The sequence below is a fragment of the Molothrus ater genome, chromosome 7 (assembly GCF_012460135.2).
Source record: "Molothrus ater isolate BHLD 08-10-18 breed brown headed cowbird chromosome 7, BPBGC_Mater_1.1, whole genome shotgun sequence".
NCBI classification, from domain to species: domain Eukaryota; kingdom Metazoa; phylum Chordata; class Aves; order Passeriformes; family Icteridae; genus Molothrus; species Molothrus ater.
Genome location: NC_050484.2, coordinates 22,850,929 through 22,870,442, shown reverse-complemented (window position 1 = coordinate 22,870,442; position 19,514 = coordinate 22,850,929). Strand labels below are relative to the sequence as shown.

Genomic DNA, 19,514 nt, shown 5'->3' with positions numbered 1-19,514 from the left:
CTATACATGATGCAATGCAAAGAGGTAATAATTGGTTGACTAAGGAATGTTGGTCAATTTTAGACTTGAAAACTGAACATGTCTAATCTCACCACTGTATATATAGCCTCGAGTTTTTGGAGTGAGATTGCCTTTAAGGTAACATGTAGAATTTGTTTTGGGACAATGTCAGGAATAGTCTCCCTCAGGGCAGTAAGATAAGTGTATTCACAGAGATAACAAAGTAAATTAAAGCTAGTAGATACACCATGAAATCTGGGGAGAAAAAGAAGAAAAAATATTTTGAAGGGAAACAACTTCTGGGGAAAAGACTGTGAAATTTACACAAAATGTGAGCAGAATTTACACAAAAATTTACACAAAAATATTCTGACATAAACCTGGATCATCTGCTTTTCAATGTACACATTTGGCTGAAGTCTGCTAAGCCCATTGAGACCTATGCTGACTAAGACATGGTCACACACATGTAAGGTGTTTGGCATAAAACAAAGGCAGATTCAGAACTATGCGAGAAGCAAGTCTCAGTCATGTACTTTCCTTCTATTTCTACTTCTCTGCCTAAACCCTCATATGCGAAGGACATAGTCTGACTTCCATAGCTAGACACTGACCTTTCTCACTCATGATGTCTCCTCACAAACAAGATACAGCACTGCCAACCAACCTATACCCATCTATTCCAAGCTCTCTTGATTACAAGCACTTTGGATGTAAAGTATTTACAGTGCCATTACAACATACAGTAAAGAGAATGAGAGGAAGAGAGGAACATAATAAAATTAGAGAGGAAAAATTTGAATAATTTAACAAACCTGGTTCTCTATGTAAGAGAATTGCCTGTTAGCTTCCTTCTGTGTGGTCCTGCTGCCCAGCACACCTCCAAAACTGCCAGATCCTTGTGAGGGTTTCCCAGCTGACAGAGAAAGTACACAATATTTGATCTGATTGTCGTTTAACTGACTGCAATTTTTATTTGCAAAATATTTAGCTGGAGTTGATTTTGGAAAGGGCATGCCAGATTTCTTGCCAATGGACTACAATATTCTGAATGCACAGACATAAGCATGTGTTTATGGATATCCCTCATACTGGTCATTTAGCCACTTGGCAGCAAACCTCCTATCCTTAAAAAATAAACAAAATAAAGTAAGTAAAAGAAAAAATGGAGAGACATGGGAGATTAACAACTTTTCAAATACCAACACACAATGTAAACAAATCCCTTATGTTAATCTCTGATTTTTGTTCAGCATGAGAAAGGTATAAAACAAAAAATGGGGTTTGAGGCCAGAAAGAAGCATTTACAGAAGTGCAGAGAAAGCCAGGAACACAAGGACAAAATGTGCTGAAGATATGTGCTGGTTTTGGCTGGAGCAGTTAATTTTCTTCACAGTAGCAAGGATAAGGCTATGTTTTGGATTTGTCCTGGAAATAGTGCTGATAGTAGAGATGTTATAGTCATTGCTGAACTCTGCTCACAAAGAGTCAAGGCCTTTTCTGCTGCTCACATCACCCCTCAGGAAGCAGGGGATGCACAGAAAGCCAGGAGGGGACACAGACACAGCTGACCCCAACAGACCACAGAGATATCCCACACCATGCAGCATCATGCTCAGTGTACAAAGCTGGGGAAGAAGTAAGGGAGGCACAGTGATGGTGTTTGTATTCTCAAGTCACCATCACACATGGTAGAGTGCTGCTTTCTTGGAGATAGCTGAACACCTGCTTGCCCATGGGGAGTGGTGAGTGAATTCCTCATTTGTTCTGCTTGCGTGCTCAGTTCTTGCTTTACTCACTGAACTGCCTTTGTCTCTACCCACAAGTTTCCTCATTTTCACTTTCTCATTGTCTTCCCAACCCCACTGGGAAGACTGAGTGAGCAGATGCTTGGGGCTTAGCTGTTGTTTAATATGGTTATACCATGATAAGATGGGGAAAAGAAAACACACCACCTCTCCATAATGTTATAACATGATTTACAACAATTGCACTTACCAGTATGAACCCTGTCTTGATGGACTGCATCCAAATACATCCGCATTTCATTTGCATCTTTGAAAGGTACCTTATCAATTGTCAGAAAGCTGGTATCCTTTAGTGTTAGCATCAGGCAGCACAGTTTTCTGCCATTTGGTCGTAAGGTCACAGTTTTAATGTTATGGCTTAACTGAAAACAAGAAAGTGACTATAAGCATAAATCCAACTTTAAAAGGTCAAAATACTTACAAATTCAAACAAAATAGTTCAAATAGACAAGCTAAGAGAAACTCCCAGCAAAATACTTCTTGCTCCACTTCAAGGAAACATTAAACCTCATACAATTAATACAATCTGTGACCTTGGCATCTGACAGGACTGCAAGGACAGTATCACTATTGCTCAACAGTCTCTAGAATCCTGGATAAGCTTTCTGAAACTTGCTTTTCTACTGAGTGTGACATCTGTAAATGTAAAGGAAAAACAACTTTATGAAGTCCCACTTAGTAAAAACTTCCACATCAAGTGCAAAATACAATTTAAGATGGGGAAAGTTTCAAGTATTAAACACAAGTGTCTCACTTCACGATTTGCTCTCAGAAAAGACAGATTTGAAATAACTTAAAAAATCTGCTGAGGGAGTAAGTCAGTAAGAAACATGCTTACTCTGCATGCAACATCGTAACAATTAAGTAGTACCAAAACTTTCAGGGTTATGGTTGAGCACAAGAATAATTTTAATAAGACTCTGAGCTCCCTAATGATGCCACTGCTATTTTATAATATAATAATCTTACTTGTGCTTCATGCTAAGTCACCTGCAAAAATTGGCTGTTGGGTAAAGGTTCTACTACTCATGCAGGTTGAGCTTATCACAAAAAGACTGAGATAGTAAAAGACACTTCATGTCCACCAACAAGATTTCTTTTTTTCCATTAAGATCTCTAGCTTCTTGGAAAACCAATCTAGACACAACAGCAGCTTGTAAGAGGGGCTGGAAAACCACCTCGATCAGAAACTAAGGGTTTGTTTTAATGGGATCATTACACTTTTGAAACACTTTGTGCTCAATCCTTGTATTTTGGGTTGGGTTTTTTTTTTTTTGGTGGGCTGCTGGGATTCTTTAAAAATACAAACTAAAAATATTTTCAAATACCTAAGAATAATAGGCTCCAAATTTTTCATGCTCTCTTAAAACACTGAGTCCACTGCAAAGGGATTACAATTACTTCACCATCTCAGAGCAAAACAACCCATTTCAACTCAAAATGCTGTCAGAAGACTCCATCCATACTCTTCATGCACCTGTTATGACCCAGTCAGTGTCACAAAGTTTTGGCAGGTGTGGGGAAACAAAGTATTTTTCTTAATGCTATCTAGGACAACTTAGTTAAAGCTCTGAAACATCTCTAAGACTTCATCTGACAGAAGAAATTTGATGACACACCAGTCACTGTAGAAAGAAATATAATGCTGGATCCATCCAAACCTTCCATTACAGAAATCTAAAAACAGGTAGGGAAACCACTCACAGTCCTCTCAGAGCAGCCTGTCAAAAAAACAGGGAATGCTACTTCTGAAGCAAGATCATCAGGAATTTGTCACACCTGAAATGGCATGCCAACAGCCTGGGGATGTCTCACACAAACTACCCTCCAGCTCAAGCCTCCTTCTCTTCCTTTGCTGCAGTCCCAGCTGCATGGTGGCTTACTACCCTCTCCGCTAGATTCTGCATTCAGTCCTTTCCCCAAATTTCTGTGAAAACACTCCCCTGAGCTCACAAAGAGATCTGACAAGTGCCAGAGACAGCAGCCATGAGAGGCTGGGAAGAAAACCTGCCCCTTTAGGCCATGGTTAGCTGTTCTGTAGGCTCATCCTCCCTGTGGAACCTCCCTCTGAGCTGCTGTCACACCACATCACTCATCCAGGCAGAAAGGAGTGTGTGAGAACAGGCACCCAGGGAACGCACCAGGGGAAGACAAGACTGCTCTCCTCAGGTCCAACAGTGGGTTAAAGCAAACCTGCAGCCACAGCAGCACACGTGAGAAGGCAGAGACTCTTTCCAAGTCTACAGTAACACAGGTGGGAACAATCCATAGCTAACAATTTCCTGACAGCCTTGATTTCCAGGCAACACCAGCTACCAGACTCTTTGCCGAGACTTTTCAGCACACTAAGGCAGCAAAAACCTAACCTTTCAAAAAGAAATTAACTTTTCTCCATAGCATCTGTACACACAGAAATAAATGGCTCAGAGAACAGACTGGTGAACATTACTGACAAAAAACAACAGTGGCATGAAAAAGCAAAAGTCAACATATAGATCAGTTTAGGCTGTTGCAAAGTTGCTAAATAAGCTGGGATTTGTCTTCTTCCAACTGCTCTTGTGTCATTTAAATATTTCTAAAACAGGTATGTATTTCTTATAGAAAAAGCACTCTGCTTTTGATTTGGGGCATTTTGCAGAAAATCTAGGAAAACTGACCTGAAAACAACTATAGCATGAGAAAAGATTTTGCTGAATATTTCAAGAGAACCTTTAACAGTGATCTGCATCTGCATTTAAAACCTAAAACTGTAACAAGTAATGTTCAACAAAGTCTCACTACAGGCTACAGGTGTATTAACATCATTACACTTCAGCTAGGGAAACAGCTAGTATAAAATGGTCAGGATCTTCTCCCCTAGAGAACACAAATGTGCCAGTAAGAGAAAGGTTACAGGTTCCAAATATCCAAAATGTGAGCCACAATGCTGTACACTTCTGTAACTTTTCTGTGTTTCTTTGGTTCTTCCCATTCAGTGGTATATCAATGCCAACCTCGGTAGATCCTTTAACAATACGTGTAAATAATTTACTGGAGAGTTATACAAAGGGATTAGTGTTCAGGAAACCAGGAACAAGAAACAGTGATAGAGGGAAGTCTGTAGGACACTTAATAGCCTTGAAGAGGACAGCTGTTCACAAGAGAGCACAATCCATGCACTGTTAAAACAAAAGCCTTAATGTCTGGCATACCTGAAACGTCGTTGGAATTCCTCCAACATTGTAGTGAACTACTAGATTCACTTTGTTGTCCTTCTCCACAATTTCAAAGCTCCCTTCTTTCCATTTTGTAATCCCAGTCTGCATGCTGCGCATCCGGACAGGGCCGTGCACCTTTAACAGAGCCATGCTTTTTCTCACAGAAAAGAGCTAACGACAGTAAGCGTGCTCCACCCTAAAAACCTGTTAAAAAGGAGAAATTTATAACTTGGCAGGCCAAATAATGGCTAAAGGAAGACGGAAGCATGGCTTGAACTTTCCGCAGAAGTTCGGTAGAAGCGTTTTAGTATTTTTAAACACAGTAAGGAAGAGCTGGACAGCAGTGAAGAAAACTTATATTAATAAAATCTCTCCCAGTATGAACAGCAGGGCACCGATTCCTTACTGCTGAAAGGTGAGCAAACACAATTCCAGACACAGAAGTCATTAAAATCTCTTAACTTCAACGGATTTAAGATAAGGAGAAAAAAAAAAAAAAGTGCCCGAGGAAAGCCAGTATGAGATGGGAAACAAAGTTTTGGAGGAAGTCTCCAAAGAAAGGAAACGCGCTCGTTCTGACGGCGCGGGACCCGCGGTCACCTGGCAGGGCCGGGCCGGGGGTCCCCGGCTTCCCCCCCTGCTCTCCGCCCGGGCAAGCCACGGGCCGGGGGGCGAAAGCCACAGCCCAAGCGTTGCGGGAAGCAGGGCGAGGCGTTTTCCCGGTAAAAGCCAGAGGGAATGAATGGACCGGCCCCGGCGCGCAGCCCGGGAGGCGCTGCCGGGGAGGTTCCCCCAGGCATCCCGCGCTCCGGCGCCTGCCGCTCCCGGCCGGGCCTGGCGGTGGTCCCGGCTCCTCCCGGGCCTGGCCTCGCTCCGCTCCGCTCCCGCCGCTCACCCGTACAGGGACGCGGTGAACACGGGAGCGCCGCCCGCCCCGGGCCGGGCCGCTCTGAGGGCGGGCGGTCGCCGCGCGGCGGGAGGGGCACGCGGCCGGCGGGAGCGGGTAGGAGTCGGTGGCGGCGATCCCCGGTACCTGCGTTCCGGCGCGTTCCGGCGCGTCCCTGCGGGGCCTGGGGCCAGGCCCGGGGGGGGGGCGGGGGAAGGGGGCGGCGGCGGCGGATGGCGGGAACCGGCCACAGCAGCGCGAGACGGCGCGCAACGCGCGCCCGCTCACGTCAGCGCGGCAGCGCCTTCCCGGCGCGCCCCGCGCGCGCCCGCTCCGCGCGCAGGCGCTGGCGCCGCAGCGGCCCCGCCCGGCCCCGTCCGGCCCCGTCCCGGCGTGCCCCGCGCGCGGGTGAGAGGTCGCGGCGGCGAGCGCTGAGCCCATGGCGGCGGTGACGGCGGCGGCCTGAGGCGGCGGCTCCGCTCCCATTTTCCAACCATGCACAGCCTGGCCACGGCCGCGGTGAGCGCCAGGCTCCGCGCCCCGCGGGGCGCACGACGGGACGGCGTTGGGGATGGGGCGCTGTTGCGCGGGCCGTGCGGGGAGCGAGAGCGCGGCCGCTTGGGGCCGCTTGGGGGGAACTTGAGGCCACGGGGTGGCGGAGCCCCGGTGAGCTCCATTCCCTCGGCATCACCCGCGGGGTCCGCTTGGCAGCTGCTGCACTCCGGCCGCTCCGTGCCGGCGGTGCGGGCTCTGCTGTGGCGGGGCCCGTCCAGGGCCTGGAGGGTTTCCCTGCGGGGCGAGCCGGCTCTGCCTCGGGTGCCTCACACAGGGCTTCCCTTCCTGACCCCCTGCCTGCCCTGCTCCCTCTTCCCCTCCTTCCCCCTGCCTGCCTCCTGTAGCCAGTCAGTGTTTTAAGGTTCCTTAAAGAACCACTAGAGAAGCTATCAGCAAAAGTAGCTTTAATACAAAAGCAGAAGCATGATAAATTTTGTTGATAAGGTTTGCTCTACTAAAAAAGCACATAGAGGAAAAGCAAACAAAAGTCTAGAATTAATTAATCTACAACCAAAATAAATCCAAATAATTATCAATAGAGTGTGTGGCAGGGGAAGAGCAGGGAAGAAAAGGATAAAGATAGGGTAGGATAAGAAGGGATAAGGAAGACCTTCCCACTGAGGCAAAAGGTTCAGAGTGGATCTTCTTTAAGTGACCTTAAAACACTTATCTGTGACACCTCCTGCCTGCCCGGCCACCTCCTCTGCCCTCTGGGAGCTGTTGTACTGCTGGCCTTGACAGCAGAGGGAAAGAGTAGGCAGTGAAAAGCCCCTCGAGGCAGCAGGTGCTGCCTGTTCCTGCTTCCCTTTTGCCCCACTGCAGTGCAGGACCGGCTATGGCTGGTGCTTGCCCTCATCCCCCTGAGGAAGCTGCCAGGATTGGATATGGTGCCTGGGGTTCAGGCTGGCCGGAGTGGAACGGTGCCCCGGCCTGGGTGGGTTCAGAAATGGAAGCTGAATTTGAAGGATGCAGTTATTGCTGTGTATCTGCCATGTGATTGGGTTTGTGTTTTGGTTTTCTCTCCTCCAAATGCTCGTTCATGGCATGTGTAAGACTTCCTAGAGCTGATTGAGTCTCTGAGTACTGAGTGTGGGAGGTGTATTGCAAAAGCAGCAGTTAGAGCTGTTTCAGGTGAACTTGGCTCAAGGGTCTGGTTGGACTACCAAGGTAATGAGTAAGTAAAGTTTTGATGAACAGCAGTTAGAGAACTTTTTAAGTTTCTCCTCTTTGTTTAAATGCTTGTGACTTTAACTGGTTCTTGGAGTGCTGTCAAAAACGTCTGATTTGAAGTACTGTTCTCCAGAGCATGGAAGGGTGTGCCAGATCAGGTAAACTCTCTTAATCAGCATTTCCATTTTTATAGCACTGTAATTCTTTAGTGTTTGTTGAAATGCATGAAGGACTCCCATTATGCGTATCTCCCATTAATCCTCTGTCTGTGTTCTAGTTACCTCTCTTTTAAAGACAATTTTAACAAAAATTCAGAATAGAGATCAACTTTATTTTAGGACTCATTTGAGTATATATTCAATTTATGCATAGTTTATGCTAGCTGGTAGTTCTGTATTGAAATGTTTCCTACCACAGTCAGTGAGCTTAGACTGGAGGTGACAGGGAAGGGTGTTTGGCTCTGGAGATGTGCTCAGCACCTGTGGTAAATAAAGTCACCTCTTAGTAAGGTCAGGAATTGGCTCAGGAATCCCTTTGGGTATTGTGAGCACTGCTGTGATAAAGCTGTGGTGAGCTAGAGCATTGGTCTTCATGCAGTGATGCTGATGGCAGAGCTGACACTTAGGTGTCTGCCCTGAAGGCATCACAGTGCTGAGGACAGACTGAAACCACTAAATGTAGCTGTGATTGGCTGTAGGGCAGTGAACGCCCTGCTAGAATCAGCTAATTCACTGGTGTGGAAGCTCAAAGTTCATTTTTGGTGTTTCTGAACCAATGGCCTATCAAAATAGTTTAAAAAGCACATGTTATCCAGTTAGTCAATGTGTGGCTTTGGCTGACCAGGACTTTTACCAGTGTGCCTAGCAGCAACTGCTCAATTAGGAAGAGAAAGCCTTTTGCCTAAATCAATTTGTTGTGTGAGTGTTAGAGATGTCTTTTCTCCAAGAAGGAGAAAAGGTGTTACAAGATTTTTCCTGATCTAATGCTGTTGAAAAGTGTTGCTTTCCCTGTGTGCAAAGGAAAGTCTGCCTGGTGGGGTTCTGGACTGGAGCTTGCAGGATTTCTGCGGCCCTCAGGGTTCCCCAGAATTTTGGGTCTTAGAGGGAGAAGAAGAAACAATAATGAAATAGGGAATTAGGAAAAAAAACATGTCTTTCTATATAAACTAAAACAAAAAGAGCAACTGTAGAACCTATGAAAAGCAGTTTGTTCTGGCTAAGGCAGATATTGGACATCATAAACTTAATTGTGTGGAAAATCTACTTAGTGTTCTCTAGGGATCACAGGCACATGATTGTGCTTTTAAGGGGTCGATGTATTTAAGCTTACAGGAACTGAAACTTCCAGTGAGTCTAGAAAAATAGATGGAAGCTTTAGATAATACAATTATAACAACAGTATTGCTACACTGCTTGTCAACCCACCATCTCACATAAAAACAAATGAGCTCTGTTCATTCTCCCTCTCTTTTTGAGCTTCAGTGTAGAAGTAAGCATTGCAATTGCACCCACAGTTGTAGGGGCACAAGAAACTTGGCAGGATCACTAATTTAGTTTGAGATTTGGGGGGAAAAAATTACAAATTGTGTAGGTGACTGTCCTAGTTCTGGCCAGAACAGAGTTAATTTTTGCATTAGATGGGAAGGAGCATAGCTAGGCCCCAGAGATTATTCTGTACCACCTCACATCATTTTTCAGAGAGGGAGGAAGGACTTGATTTGAGTTTGGGCCAGTGTGGCCCAGGAAGCAGTTGGGTATTGTAGGGGGATTCTGTGGGGTGAGCAGTAACTTTTCTTTTCTTGTACCCTCTGTCACTAATATTAGTTAGTTTTCTTATCCCATTGCTGTTCCCAGTAAATTGTTGCTATCTCAACCTGTGATCATTACCTTTTGTGCCTCCAATTACCCTTTCCATCTTGGAGCAGGGGGTCTGGGAGGGTAAGGAAGGAGTGACAAGTGATTTGGAGTGGTTTCAGTGGGAACAGTAAATGGGAGATTACCATCCCTAAACCATGACAGTGAGAAAAAAGAGGACAGGAGGAAATACGAACAGCTAAAAAAGTACTTGAGCCCAAGAGTACAGGGACTGATAACACTACATTGGCTTATGTATGAACATTTAAGTTAAATAATACAACAGAGCTGGCTGGAGGAGAGAGAAATCCCACAGCTGGGGAATAATCTCTTTGGATGTGACTATGGCAATAAAATGGGGATAAACAGAGGAGGGAAACCTTTGCAGACATAGAGAAAGAAAGCTGTTGGTGTCTGCCAAAGGTTGAGAAGTCTCTCTCCATCCCTCCTGCATGCCTTCTGGGACTGCCTCTGCCATGTGGCTTCAGGTTTCGCTGCAGCCACTTTCAGTTCCTGTATTCTGTGTGTCTCAGTGGTGAGCAGCTTGGTGACAGCATTGCTGTCAGTGTGGTACAGGCTCTGCTTGCATCTGTTGTGGGGAGCACGTGAAGAATTTCAGTTGGGGTTACAGAATGAAGAAATACAGTCCTGTTCCCAGCTGAGATCACTGCACAGTGGGATGCAGAGCTGGTTGGGCTGGCTCAGGAGCAGCAGGTGCCAACAGGGCCGTGCTTGGCTTCAGTAATAACCACTGCAGCAGTGTTTGAAAAGGTTCTGACCTGGTTTTTGGAAATGTTCACACAGGAGGCTTATTGATGGTTTTTGTCTCCTTCAAAATTTTGTATCTGAGTCACCAAACTATCTCCTTAGGAAACCTCCAGAGCATTTGTTTGCACCAAGTGCTGCCTGTGCCAGCAGAGGCAGGAGACAAAGTTTCAGTGATAGACTTGTGCCTTTTTTCTCCACAGAAATTATGATACAGTCCCTCTTTTCCCTCTTCTTCCTAATTTTTTTTTTTTGTATTGAGAACTTGTTGATCTTGATACTGTTCTTTCCCTGATGTTTCGAGAGGCAGAAGCAAAATTTGGATTTCCCCTGAGTAATCCAAATACAGATCTAGGAATACAGGATCTGGAATCCTGTATCAGGAATACAGGCCAGGAATACAGATCTACCCTTCTCTGGGCTTATTTTGTACAGGAATCAAATCATCCTGAGATCTTGCGCAAAGCCATTCTTGAAAAATTCCCTTTTAGCTCCATGCATGTGAACAATATAGCTGGTATCAATACAAGCCATTGGTAACAGCAGCTCTTACTGGCTGTGGCCGGTGTCATGCTGATGGTGAAGTAGTGAAAATTTTTCTACTGTTCATATGAATATTTTTCTCATGTGCCTTGGGTGAACCTCATTGGCAGCTACCAATGTCATGGGTGTTTGTGGAGAGAAAAAGGTGACCTCTGCTTTACTCTGAATCTGTGGAATCTTGCACTTAAAGCATGAAATAAGTGCATGCCAAATGCAGGTGGAGCCCATGATAGCTGGCTGAAGTGTGTGTTGCTCCCCAGGAGCTCTGCACACATGGGCAGCAGCTTGGCTCTCATGCTGAATGGAGTTAGAAAGGTACTGCTTGACAAGGGGATTAAGAGAGACTGTCTTAACAAGTCAGGCCAGGAACTAAAGCCTTAGAATTTCAAATAGGTGAAATACTAACACTAATCTATGGAAAGGATGGATCCATGTCCAGGACATCTTAATAGAGCTGTAGGTCCTGCCCTCTCAGTCAGGAGGTCTTTTTCTGTCAGATTGTGGCAACGGTTTGGGTGAGAACTGGATAAAATGTTTGGACTGAAGCTTTCCTGTTTCCTCTCAGCCTGTGCCAACAGCACTGGCTCAGGTTGACCGTGAAAAGATCTACCAGTGGATCAATGAGCTGTCCAGCCCTGAGACACGGGAGAATGCACTGCTGGAGCTGAGCAAGAAGCGCGAGTCCGTGCCTGACCTCGCCCCAATGCTGTGGCACTCGTTTGGCACCATCGCAGCACTCCTTCAGGTGGGTCAGGCTGCAGCATCAACATGTTGCAGGGCTTGTGCATCAGGTGGATCTGGGGAGGGAATGGTGGGATCCCTTACTACCATTGCTTGGGAGTATGGTCTTTGTTGGATCGTGTGGTGGGGGGAGCAGATGAAGGTTTGGATGCACTCCTGTGACTCCATGTCAAATAGCTCCTGACCCAGCTCTGCCCTTGCCTGGGCAGCATGGTGGCTGCCATTTAACTTGAAAGTAACTTGGTGAAAGCAGACTGTTGTCTGCTGTCACTGCACTTCCTTGCCAGGCAAGTGCTTTGGTGTAGCTTTCTGATATTTTTTTCCTTTAACTTTCCACTCTCTGTTAATTTTTAGGAAATTGTAAATATTTATCCATCAATCAACCCTCCAACTTTAACAGCCCATCAGTCCAACAGAGTCTGCAATGCTTTAGCTCTACTACAGTGTGTTGCATCACACCCTGAAACAAGGTAAGTGTTTCCAAGTTGTGTGGGCTTTCTGAGGTGTTGATATTGACACCTCAGCCCGTGTGTTTGACTTTAGAAGCACTTTAGCTCCTTTCTTTTTTTTTTATGTGAGAGAAGTGAAACAGACAACAGAGCTGATAGATAGGCAGCTGCCTGCTGCTTTTACTTGTTTGCATGGATTATCAGGATGACAGCTTTATGGTCCTAAATGCATTGCATTCCCTGGATCATCCTGAGATCTTGTAAATTCTCAGAACACTGGGTTGTGGCAGCTTCTGGGAGGTCAGCCAGTGCTAAGGGTACCTTTGTGTTGAGTGCTGTGTGCAAGGATCCTTGAGCTTACAATTATTTAGGCAAGGAGCTGTGTTGGTGCGCAGTATCAATAATGCCAAGGCTGTGGGTTCTATCCCCATATGGACTCTTCACTTAAGAGCTGGACTCCATTATCCTTGTGGGTTTCTTCCAACTCAGAATATTCTGTGAAGTCAAAAAAGAACTCCTTAAATTTTAGCTTACAGTTTTTTAGACCAGCTGTTGAAAGGGTGGAATGAACACAACTGTCTTTCCCAGGCAAGTGTGAGGCAAGGGAGCAATAGCAGAGCCATTTTTGGAGTCCTCAGCCAGTGTCTGACTTCATGTTTTCTCAGTCTCTGCCCAGTTCATGTCAGTAGGGAGAAATATGATGTTGGTTCAGCCAAAATCAGTAGCTAGAACTCAGAAGGAAACTACGTAGAGATCCACAATCTCGTGCTTCTGTTACTGCTGAGCAGCAGCATAGCTGAAGTTGGTTTCGAGCTGCTGCAAAGCAGTGTTAAACAGCAACCCTCCCATGAGATGATATCCAAAGAAATAGGGTAGTTTTACACGACTCACCTTTACATGTAAAGTTTGAAAACTGAAAATGTAAGAAGTATTTTGTATGATTGTGCAAGTGAGCTTCCATCTGTTAGCAGAGCAATTTCCAGCATTCTACCTGCAATTTTTATTTTTCACTACTGCCAGATGGCAGTGTGAGGACTCTTGGGGAAAGGTGTTGGTGCACATTTAAACTCTGGTGATGCCTAAAGCTCAGCCAGTCTGTGTTTCCAAGAAGTACTTCTTACGGGCACTGTGGCTGACAATCCTTGCCATTGGGAACCTGCAGGGTGAAATGCAGCAGTGAATGTACAAAACAGAGAGTCTAAGTGGCAGGAGGAGGTAATAAAAACAACAGGGTGTTCTCAGTTCCTGGTCAGCTGAGGCAGGAATGCAGGTAATGGACAGATCAGGTGTTAGGTTTTGTGCTGTGCCCAGTGCAGGATTTGCTTCGTCCCTTCCCATGAGAGAATTAAGTGTTACCCACTTTTGAGGAGCAGTAGCAATGGGGTCCACCAGGAATAGTCTGAGGCTCTGTGTGGTAATGCCAGATTGTGTGGCATTTGTTTCCCCTGTTGTTCACATTGTGTGTTCTCTGTTTCATGCAGATCAGCTTTTCTGGCAGCTCATATTCCTCTCTTCCTGTACCCCTTCCTGCACACGGTCAGCAAGACCCGTCCGTTTGAGTACCTGCGGCTCACAAGCCTCGGAGTCATTGGTGAGCAGCCAGACGGACACTGGAGCACTGATCTCCTCCTGAGTTAGAGCACCTCGTGCTGTGGGCATAGAGACCTGCATGGCCAAAGTCAGAGGTCTCTTGTGATTGGGATTTTCCAAGTCCTGTAGCAGTAAGAGAAGGAGCTGCTCCTTTTCCGTTGTGAAGGCAAACTTGTCTGCCTTTTCACTAATAAAAACCCACTGAAGTCTAAATGCATTGCCAAAAATATGTTTCTTTGAGTACAAGTACCTGCAGACTTCTTGTGCCTTCACCCTCAGCCCTCTCAGCTAGGCACTGGGATGGGTGGGTGCAGGCTGGGCTTACTCTGGGTTTCTGTCATTGATTGACTTGGGTGTATTTTCCCTGTCTTCCTCTTATCCTGTTTTGTTTTTTTTTTTAACTTTCTTCTTTCTGCCCAAATAATTTTTCTCTCAATGCATAAAGAGTCTTAAAATGGATTTCTTCCTCCCAGAGGCTTCTGTGGGTGCCATGATCCTTTTGTGTTTGTCTTACTACTGAGGGAGAGCCAAGAATGCATCCCCTTTCTGAAAAATAAACAACCCCCAAACACATTACTTTTACACTGATTACTTTTACCCTGCCAGAATGATTTCTTTTCCAGCCATGTGCTGCAACATGTCTAGGATGACAGCCTGGCATTCAAACTGAATAGTTTCTGGGGAGGGCAGAGCACAGGCCATCCTTGAAAGCTGTGATTTTTTGAAACAGTTCATCATTTACTGATTTTGGATTTTGTTTTTACTTCAAGGGGCCTTGGTGAAAACGGACGAGCAAGAAGTGATAAATTTCTTATTGACAACAGAAATTATCCCCCTGTGCTTACGTATTATGGAGTCTGGCAGTGAGCTCTCCAAAACGGTACCTTTCTTTTGTTTTAATAAAGACACTTCATTGTTCATCTCCTACTGACCAGGCAGCCAGTGCCCTGCAGAGCTGGCTTCTCTGCTCTTGGAAATGCTGAGACAAGTCTGGGTGGAGTTTTTACCTCCTCAAAAACCAAACATACCAAGACCTGAGGCTGCCTGAGTGGTCTGGGAGTAGTTGGCATCTTATGCAACCTGAATCCAGTCATCTTGTACACTCTGCTTTGTGTCCATCTCTTTTCTTTAGTCAGAGATGCCAGGCATTGTGTACTGTCCTGCATTTCATTTTGGCTTCTAACTTTCACTGAGTAAAGCATTTGCTGCCTGCTGGAAGACTTTTCAATTCTGGGGCTGACTTGAAAAGAGCACCACACAAAGGCTGTCTCTTTTCAGGGTAGATAAGTTGTTTATATGCTTTGTTTCCTGCTTTCTCCCCATTCTAGGTTGCTACGTTTATTCTTCAGAAAATCCTCCTGGATGACACAGGGCTGGCATATATCTGTCAGACTTATGAGCGGTTTTCCCATGTTGCCATGATACTGGTAAGATTATTTGTTTTTAAAGTGTTTATATTTAAAAAAGAAAAAATTATGCTACAGCAGCCAGCCTCTTCAGCAACTACTTTACTGCTGTCTGGCTGGAGCAGCACAGGATGAGGGAGGCAAATCTTTCTTGGGCTAATTGCTTGTGGCACTGTAGCTCTGCTTCCATGTTTCCTTGGTATACTTCTGGTTTGCATGTCAAGAGAACACATATTAGTTGTGATATACTAAGTCCCCAAGACAAAAACAGGTAAACCTCTTCAGAGAAGAAAAAGATTTTCCAGAGTTGTAGGTGTTTCCATTTGTAGGTAGGACGTGAATTGATTTTTTTATGTAAGAATGATCACACTGTTCGGATCATGGATGTGTGTCCCATCCCTGTCTCTCACAACGTGTTGAAAGAGCAGGGCAAGTATATATCATACTTGTCTTCATGACTTCATAGCTACCAGCTACTTCAAGCTTTGGATTTCTGGGGTCACTTGTAGGGTTTCTATGTAGTAACCCCCTGAACCCATGGAAACTTTTTGCACCCACATTGTCTTTGGCCAAGGGGTTTCAGACATGAATTCTTCCTTGAACACAGAAGGACATGGGTGTGTAAAGCTGTGTTAGCCTGTATAGTCCCACCATTAGGTGAAGCCCTGGGCAAGATCAATATTCCATAGTGCAAGAAAGAAAGATGAAAATGTAACAGACTTTTTCATTGTCTATTTCAAAAATCAGGATAGTGTACTCCTGTCTAATGAGGGTGATGATTTACTTCCATGTCTGCTGATAACAGAGTAAGATGTCACACAAGTATTATATGCTTTTAAAAGAGCAGGTTACTACTTTCCATCCAGGAGCTCTCTGAGGAGCTTGTGGTTATTTATTTTGAAGAAATAATTGGTAATCCTGGGGAATTGCTAAGAACAGGAAGCTTGCAAAAGGGCAGATGAGGGGGACCTGCTAGTTGCTGATGGCCAGGATATCCAAATGCAGGTGAATTTGGCTAATGGGGAAAATGTAGTTTACAGGAAAAAAAAACAACTTGTTGGACAGATGTGATTGGCTCCTAAATACAAGCCTGCAGTCTGTTAAATTCTTCAGAGCAGGTGTGTGAAGGCATCCACACTGTTTGCTCAGCTGGGCATGTTCAAAGGTGCAGCCATGTGCAAAGTCCTACTTAGTGTGAGTAACAGAGACTGGGCTGGGAAGATCTGTCTATGCCTTGCTTCCCTGGAATGGCTTCATGAGGGAGGTAGCAGAAAGAAAAAATACACTGCTTGGATGCAGGCTAAGACCAGATAAGGATCTTACTACAAGTGTGGGTGAACCCAGTCCTATGGCCTGGCTTTCCAGGGTATTGCTGTTGTCTTAAAAGGATGTTGAAATGAAGGGAATGTGTATGAGAACAGAGGGTGTTGCAGAGCTTGGGACCAGACCTCATAGTGTCACTCAGCCTGAGCTTATCAAACTATTTGGAATGTGTCTGTCTTCAATGAGGGGGAAACCCCAGGGTCTCTTTAATCTCAGAAAGAGTTGCTAAGTAGTCCTAGAAGGTAAAAATTAAACAGAAATGAGGTGAGCTTTCCTCGAGCTGCTGTTAGAATCCTTTACAAGTCATGGCAAGCTGCTATTCTCAAAGGCATCTTGGCAAGCAGCACCAGGCTCCCTGCAGGGGTATCTAGATAAAAGGTAGTGGCCTGTGCTGCACAGGAAGCCAGAGTAAGTGATCTAATGATCTCTCCCAGTCTCTGTCGATTGTGAAGCTGTTCTTTTAAAGACTTTAACTGGTGGCACTGGCCTCTGTCAAACAGGGTAAAATGGTCCTGCAGCTCTCCAAGGAGCCATCGGCACGGCTGCTGAAACACGTTGTCCGCTGCTACCTTCGCCTTTCTGATAACCCCAGGTAAACATTTTAGGAGTTTGGGCAAGGGCTTCTCCTGTGCCCTTGGAAGCACAGCTCTTCAGTTCTCCACAGTGCCCACCTGGGGGGAATCAAGGTTCCTGGTCTGTCAGCTTTAGTACAGTATGGAAGATGGCTGGGGTTTTTGCTTTGATTTTTTTTCTTGCTAGTCACAGGAGCTTTTATGGTGCATGGGAGAAACAGTGACTGTTGGGGGATTGTGTAAATTCCAGCTGTGCAGGTTACTAGTGCCTGAGCTCATATGTATCTTGAACAAGATACAAAGGAGGGCCTGAGGTGGAAGGTACACTTTGCTCTGCCTCTTCTGCATCAAGAAGAGTAGTAGTAGATGAAATTCAGTTGGGAGAATACAAACTGATCTCCTGCTGACCAGTAGCTCTGCCCAAAGCTTCTGGTAGTGTATTTGTTGCCTCAGTCTCTCCTAGCATCGCATCACTTTGCTGCTGGCTGTGGGGGTGCAGGGGCTGCTTGGCGGGGTTTAGTGTCAGGGGTGGGAGCTGTGCTGGCTGAGTGCCACATGCTGCAGTGCTGCTGCTCAGTGCTTTCCTTGGCTGGCTCTAGCAGGGAGACCTCCAGGCAAAGGAATGCTGTGTCCCCAGTGGGGTTTGCTCCCCTCTTGCCCCTGTGAGTTTATTTGTTGGGCCCCGTTTCTTGTCTCTTGATGTAGGGCACGTGAAGCTCTCAGGCAGTGCCTTCCTGACCAGCTGAAGGACACCACCTTCGCCCAGGTCCTGAAGGATGACACCACCACAAAGCGCTGGCTGGCTCAGCTCGTCAAGAACCTGCAGGAGGGTCAAGTCACTGACCCACGGGGCATTCCTCTTCCTCCGCAATGACTGCTGGGGGAGGTGGGGCACTGGGGAAGAAACAGCTCAGGTTTACAAAGAACCAGGAACAGGTGACCTCTTCTGCAACAAACTGGGCACGCCAGCTGGCTGCTGGCCTGTCGGACCATCCCACCCAGCCAAAGGGCTGCTCTGTAGCAGTGCAGCAAGCCTCCGGGGATCCCAACACCAGCAAATGCTGATACTACAGCTTCAAAAAAATCAATAAAAACAATCTGTGTAGATCCCAGTCTCTCCAGGAGGCTTGGGTGGCATCTCTTCCCCCACCTCCAGGCAGGGGGGCAGTGCAGATGTCCACTCTTCCAGCAAATTCAGCCTCTGCCCAAGTGGTGCACAACAGCGGGTATGTGCACTACGTCCCTCCAGTTCCTTGTCAGTTCTTGTTTACATGTCTGTTTAGATGAGTGAACTGAATAAAAGCTGATCAGTTGTTTTATCCCCTCCTTATACTGCTACTCAGCTGCAGGTAGTCCAGGGACAGCTTTTTTCCCTGCCAGCACATCCTTGCTCCTGGCTCTGCATCTGTCTGGCACAGTGAGCTTCTCTCTTCTTTCCTTTGGCATGGAGGGAGTGGCTGCAGCCAGGCCACTGCGGTGCTTGCCCCAAGAGGAGGGATGGATTACTTGCAATGAACCCATGTGTCATAAGGTTGCTTCACAGAGCTCTGGGGAAGGAGAAGACAGCAGGATTGTGCCTCCTGTGCTGTAAATAGTTCACTCCCACAGCTGACCAGCGGCCAGAGGCTGATGTGTGCTGGCCTCTCATCTAGACCTGGGAAGGCTGCTGGCTGGCTTATCACATGGAGCTCAGTGTGAGGGCACCTGCCTTGAGGTGGTGGTCAGGCCACCGACTGATCTCCTGCTGCCTGCAGGCTCCAGGTATGCTGCCTTCTGCTCCCGCTGCTGCCGCAGGCGCCTCTCAGTCCTGTTCCCTCCCTTCCCCCCTCCTCCCGCTCCCTCTGCCAGCCACGTGCATCCATTTCAGCTTTGAAACCTGCCTTGGCATCTGCCACGGCCCCACTGCAATTAACCTGGACCAGCAGCCACTTACCTGCCGCCCCTGTGCCGAGGGGCTAATGCAGCCACAGCAAGCTCTCGGAAGCAGTGGAGGAGCTCCCAGGCTCTGCGGCAGCAAAGCCTGCTCTTGGCTGCAGGCAAGCCTGGGCAGCTACTTAATTTCTCCCCCCTCTTCGAGTAGCCCATTTTGCTGATCATCTGCAGTGTCGTGCCAACAGTGTCTTAAATCCCATCATTTCCCTTCCCTCCTCCTCTCGCAGCCTTGCATAACAAGGGCAGAGCACAGCCTCTTCCTTGCCCTCGGGTTCCTGTTTTATAACCATTGCCTTTTCCCTCCTTTTCACCCTGACCTTGCCAGGGTGTGAAAATGCTTCTGTTTGGTTGACTGTTTTTTTTAAAAATTCCGATTAATAAATAATAAAACCCCAGCCAGCACAGATTGGTCCCGGTCTGGTCTCTCGGGGGGAGTGGGGGCAAGCGGTGCGGTGGGGATTTATTGCAGATGGGAGGAAGGGCGGGATGTGCCACCTTGGGGGTATGAGCGTGGAAGAGCGGCCTTTTCCCAGTGCGAGCTGGCTATGTCCCTGTGGCGCCGCATCTCTTCTGGGACAGGTACTGTGGAGGGGATGCTGCCCTGTTTTGCTTCGCAGGAAGCCAGCGAGCCTGCCAGAGAGAGAAGCGTCTTTGCGAGCGCTGCCGCACTCCCCCGGCGTCCAGGTCTGTCAGAGCATTGCCCACCCCAAAGTTCAGTCCCTGC

At 46.7% G+C, this 19,514-nt stretch overlaps 2 protein-coding genes across 3 annotated transcripts in view; one reads left to right on the top strand and one right to left on the bottom strand.

Annotated features, from left to right (window-relative positions):
* USP37 (ubiquitin specific peptidase 37) overlaps positions 1-6,127 on the bottom strand; it is a 34,856-nt gene extending 28,729 nt beyond the window's left edge. For both annotated transcript variants that reach the window (XM_036386719.1, XM_036386720.1), the window contains exons 1-4: positions 6,039-6,127; positions 5,000-5,209; positions 1,999-2,170; positions 816-916 (exon numbers count right to left, since the gene is read on the bottom strand). In XM_036386719.1, coding sequence (XP_036242612.1) covers positions 816-916; positions 1,999-2,170; positions 5,000-5,155 — 429 coding nt within the window. In that variant the 5' untranslated portion in view covers positions 5,156-5,209; positions 6,039-6,127. The remainder of the gene's footprint in view (positions 1-815; positions 917-1,998; positions 2,171-4,999; positions 5,210-6,038) is intronic.
* A 162-nt stretch (positions 6,128-6,289) lies between these two features.
* On the top strand, positions 6,290-19,192 carry CNOT9 (CCR4-NOT transcription complex subunit 9). Its single transcript, XM_036386940.2, has 8 exons — positions 6,290-6,410; positions 11,343-11,522; positions 11,873-11,988; positions 13,449-13,558; positions 14,328-14,437; positions 14,886-14,984; positions 16,787-16,878; positions 17,564-19,192. Exons 1-8 carry the CDS (start codon positions 6,387-6,389, stop codon positions 17,730-17,732), a joined length of 900 nt encoding a protein of 299 aa, XP_036242833.1. The 5' UTR covers positions 6,290-6,386; the 3' UTR covers positions 17,733-19,192.
* The last annotated feature ends 322 nt before the right edge of the window (positions 19,193-19,514 follow it).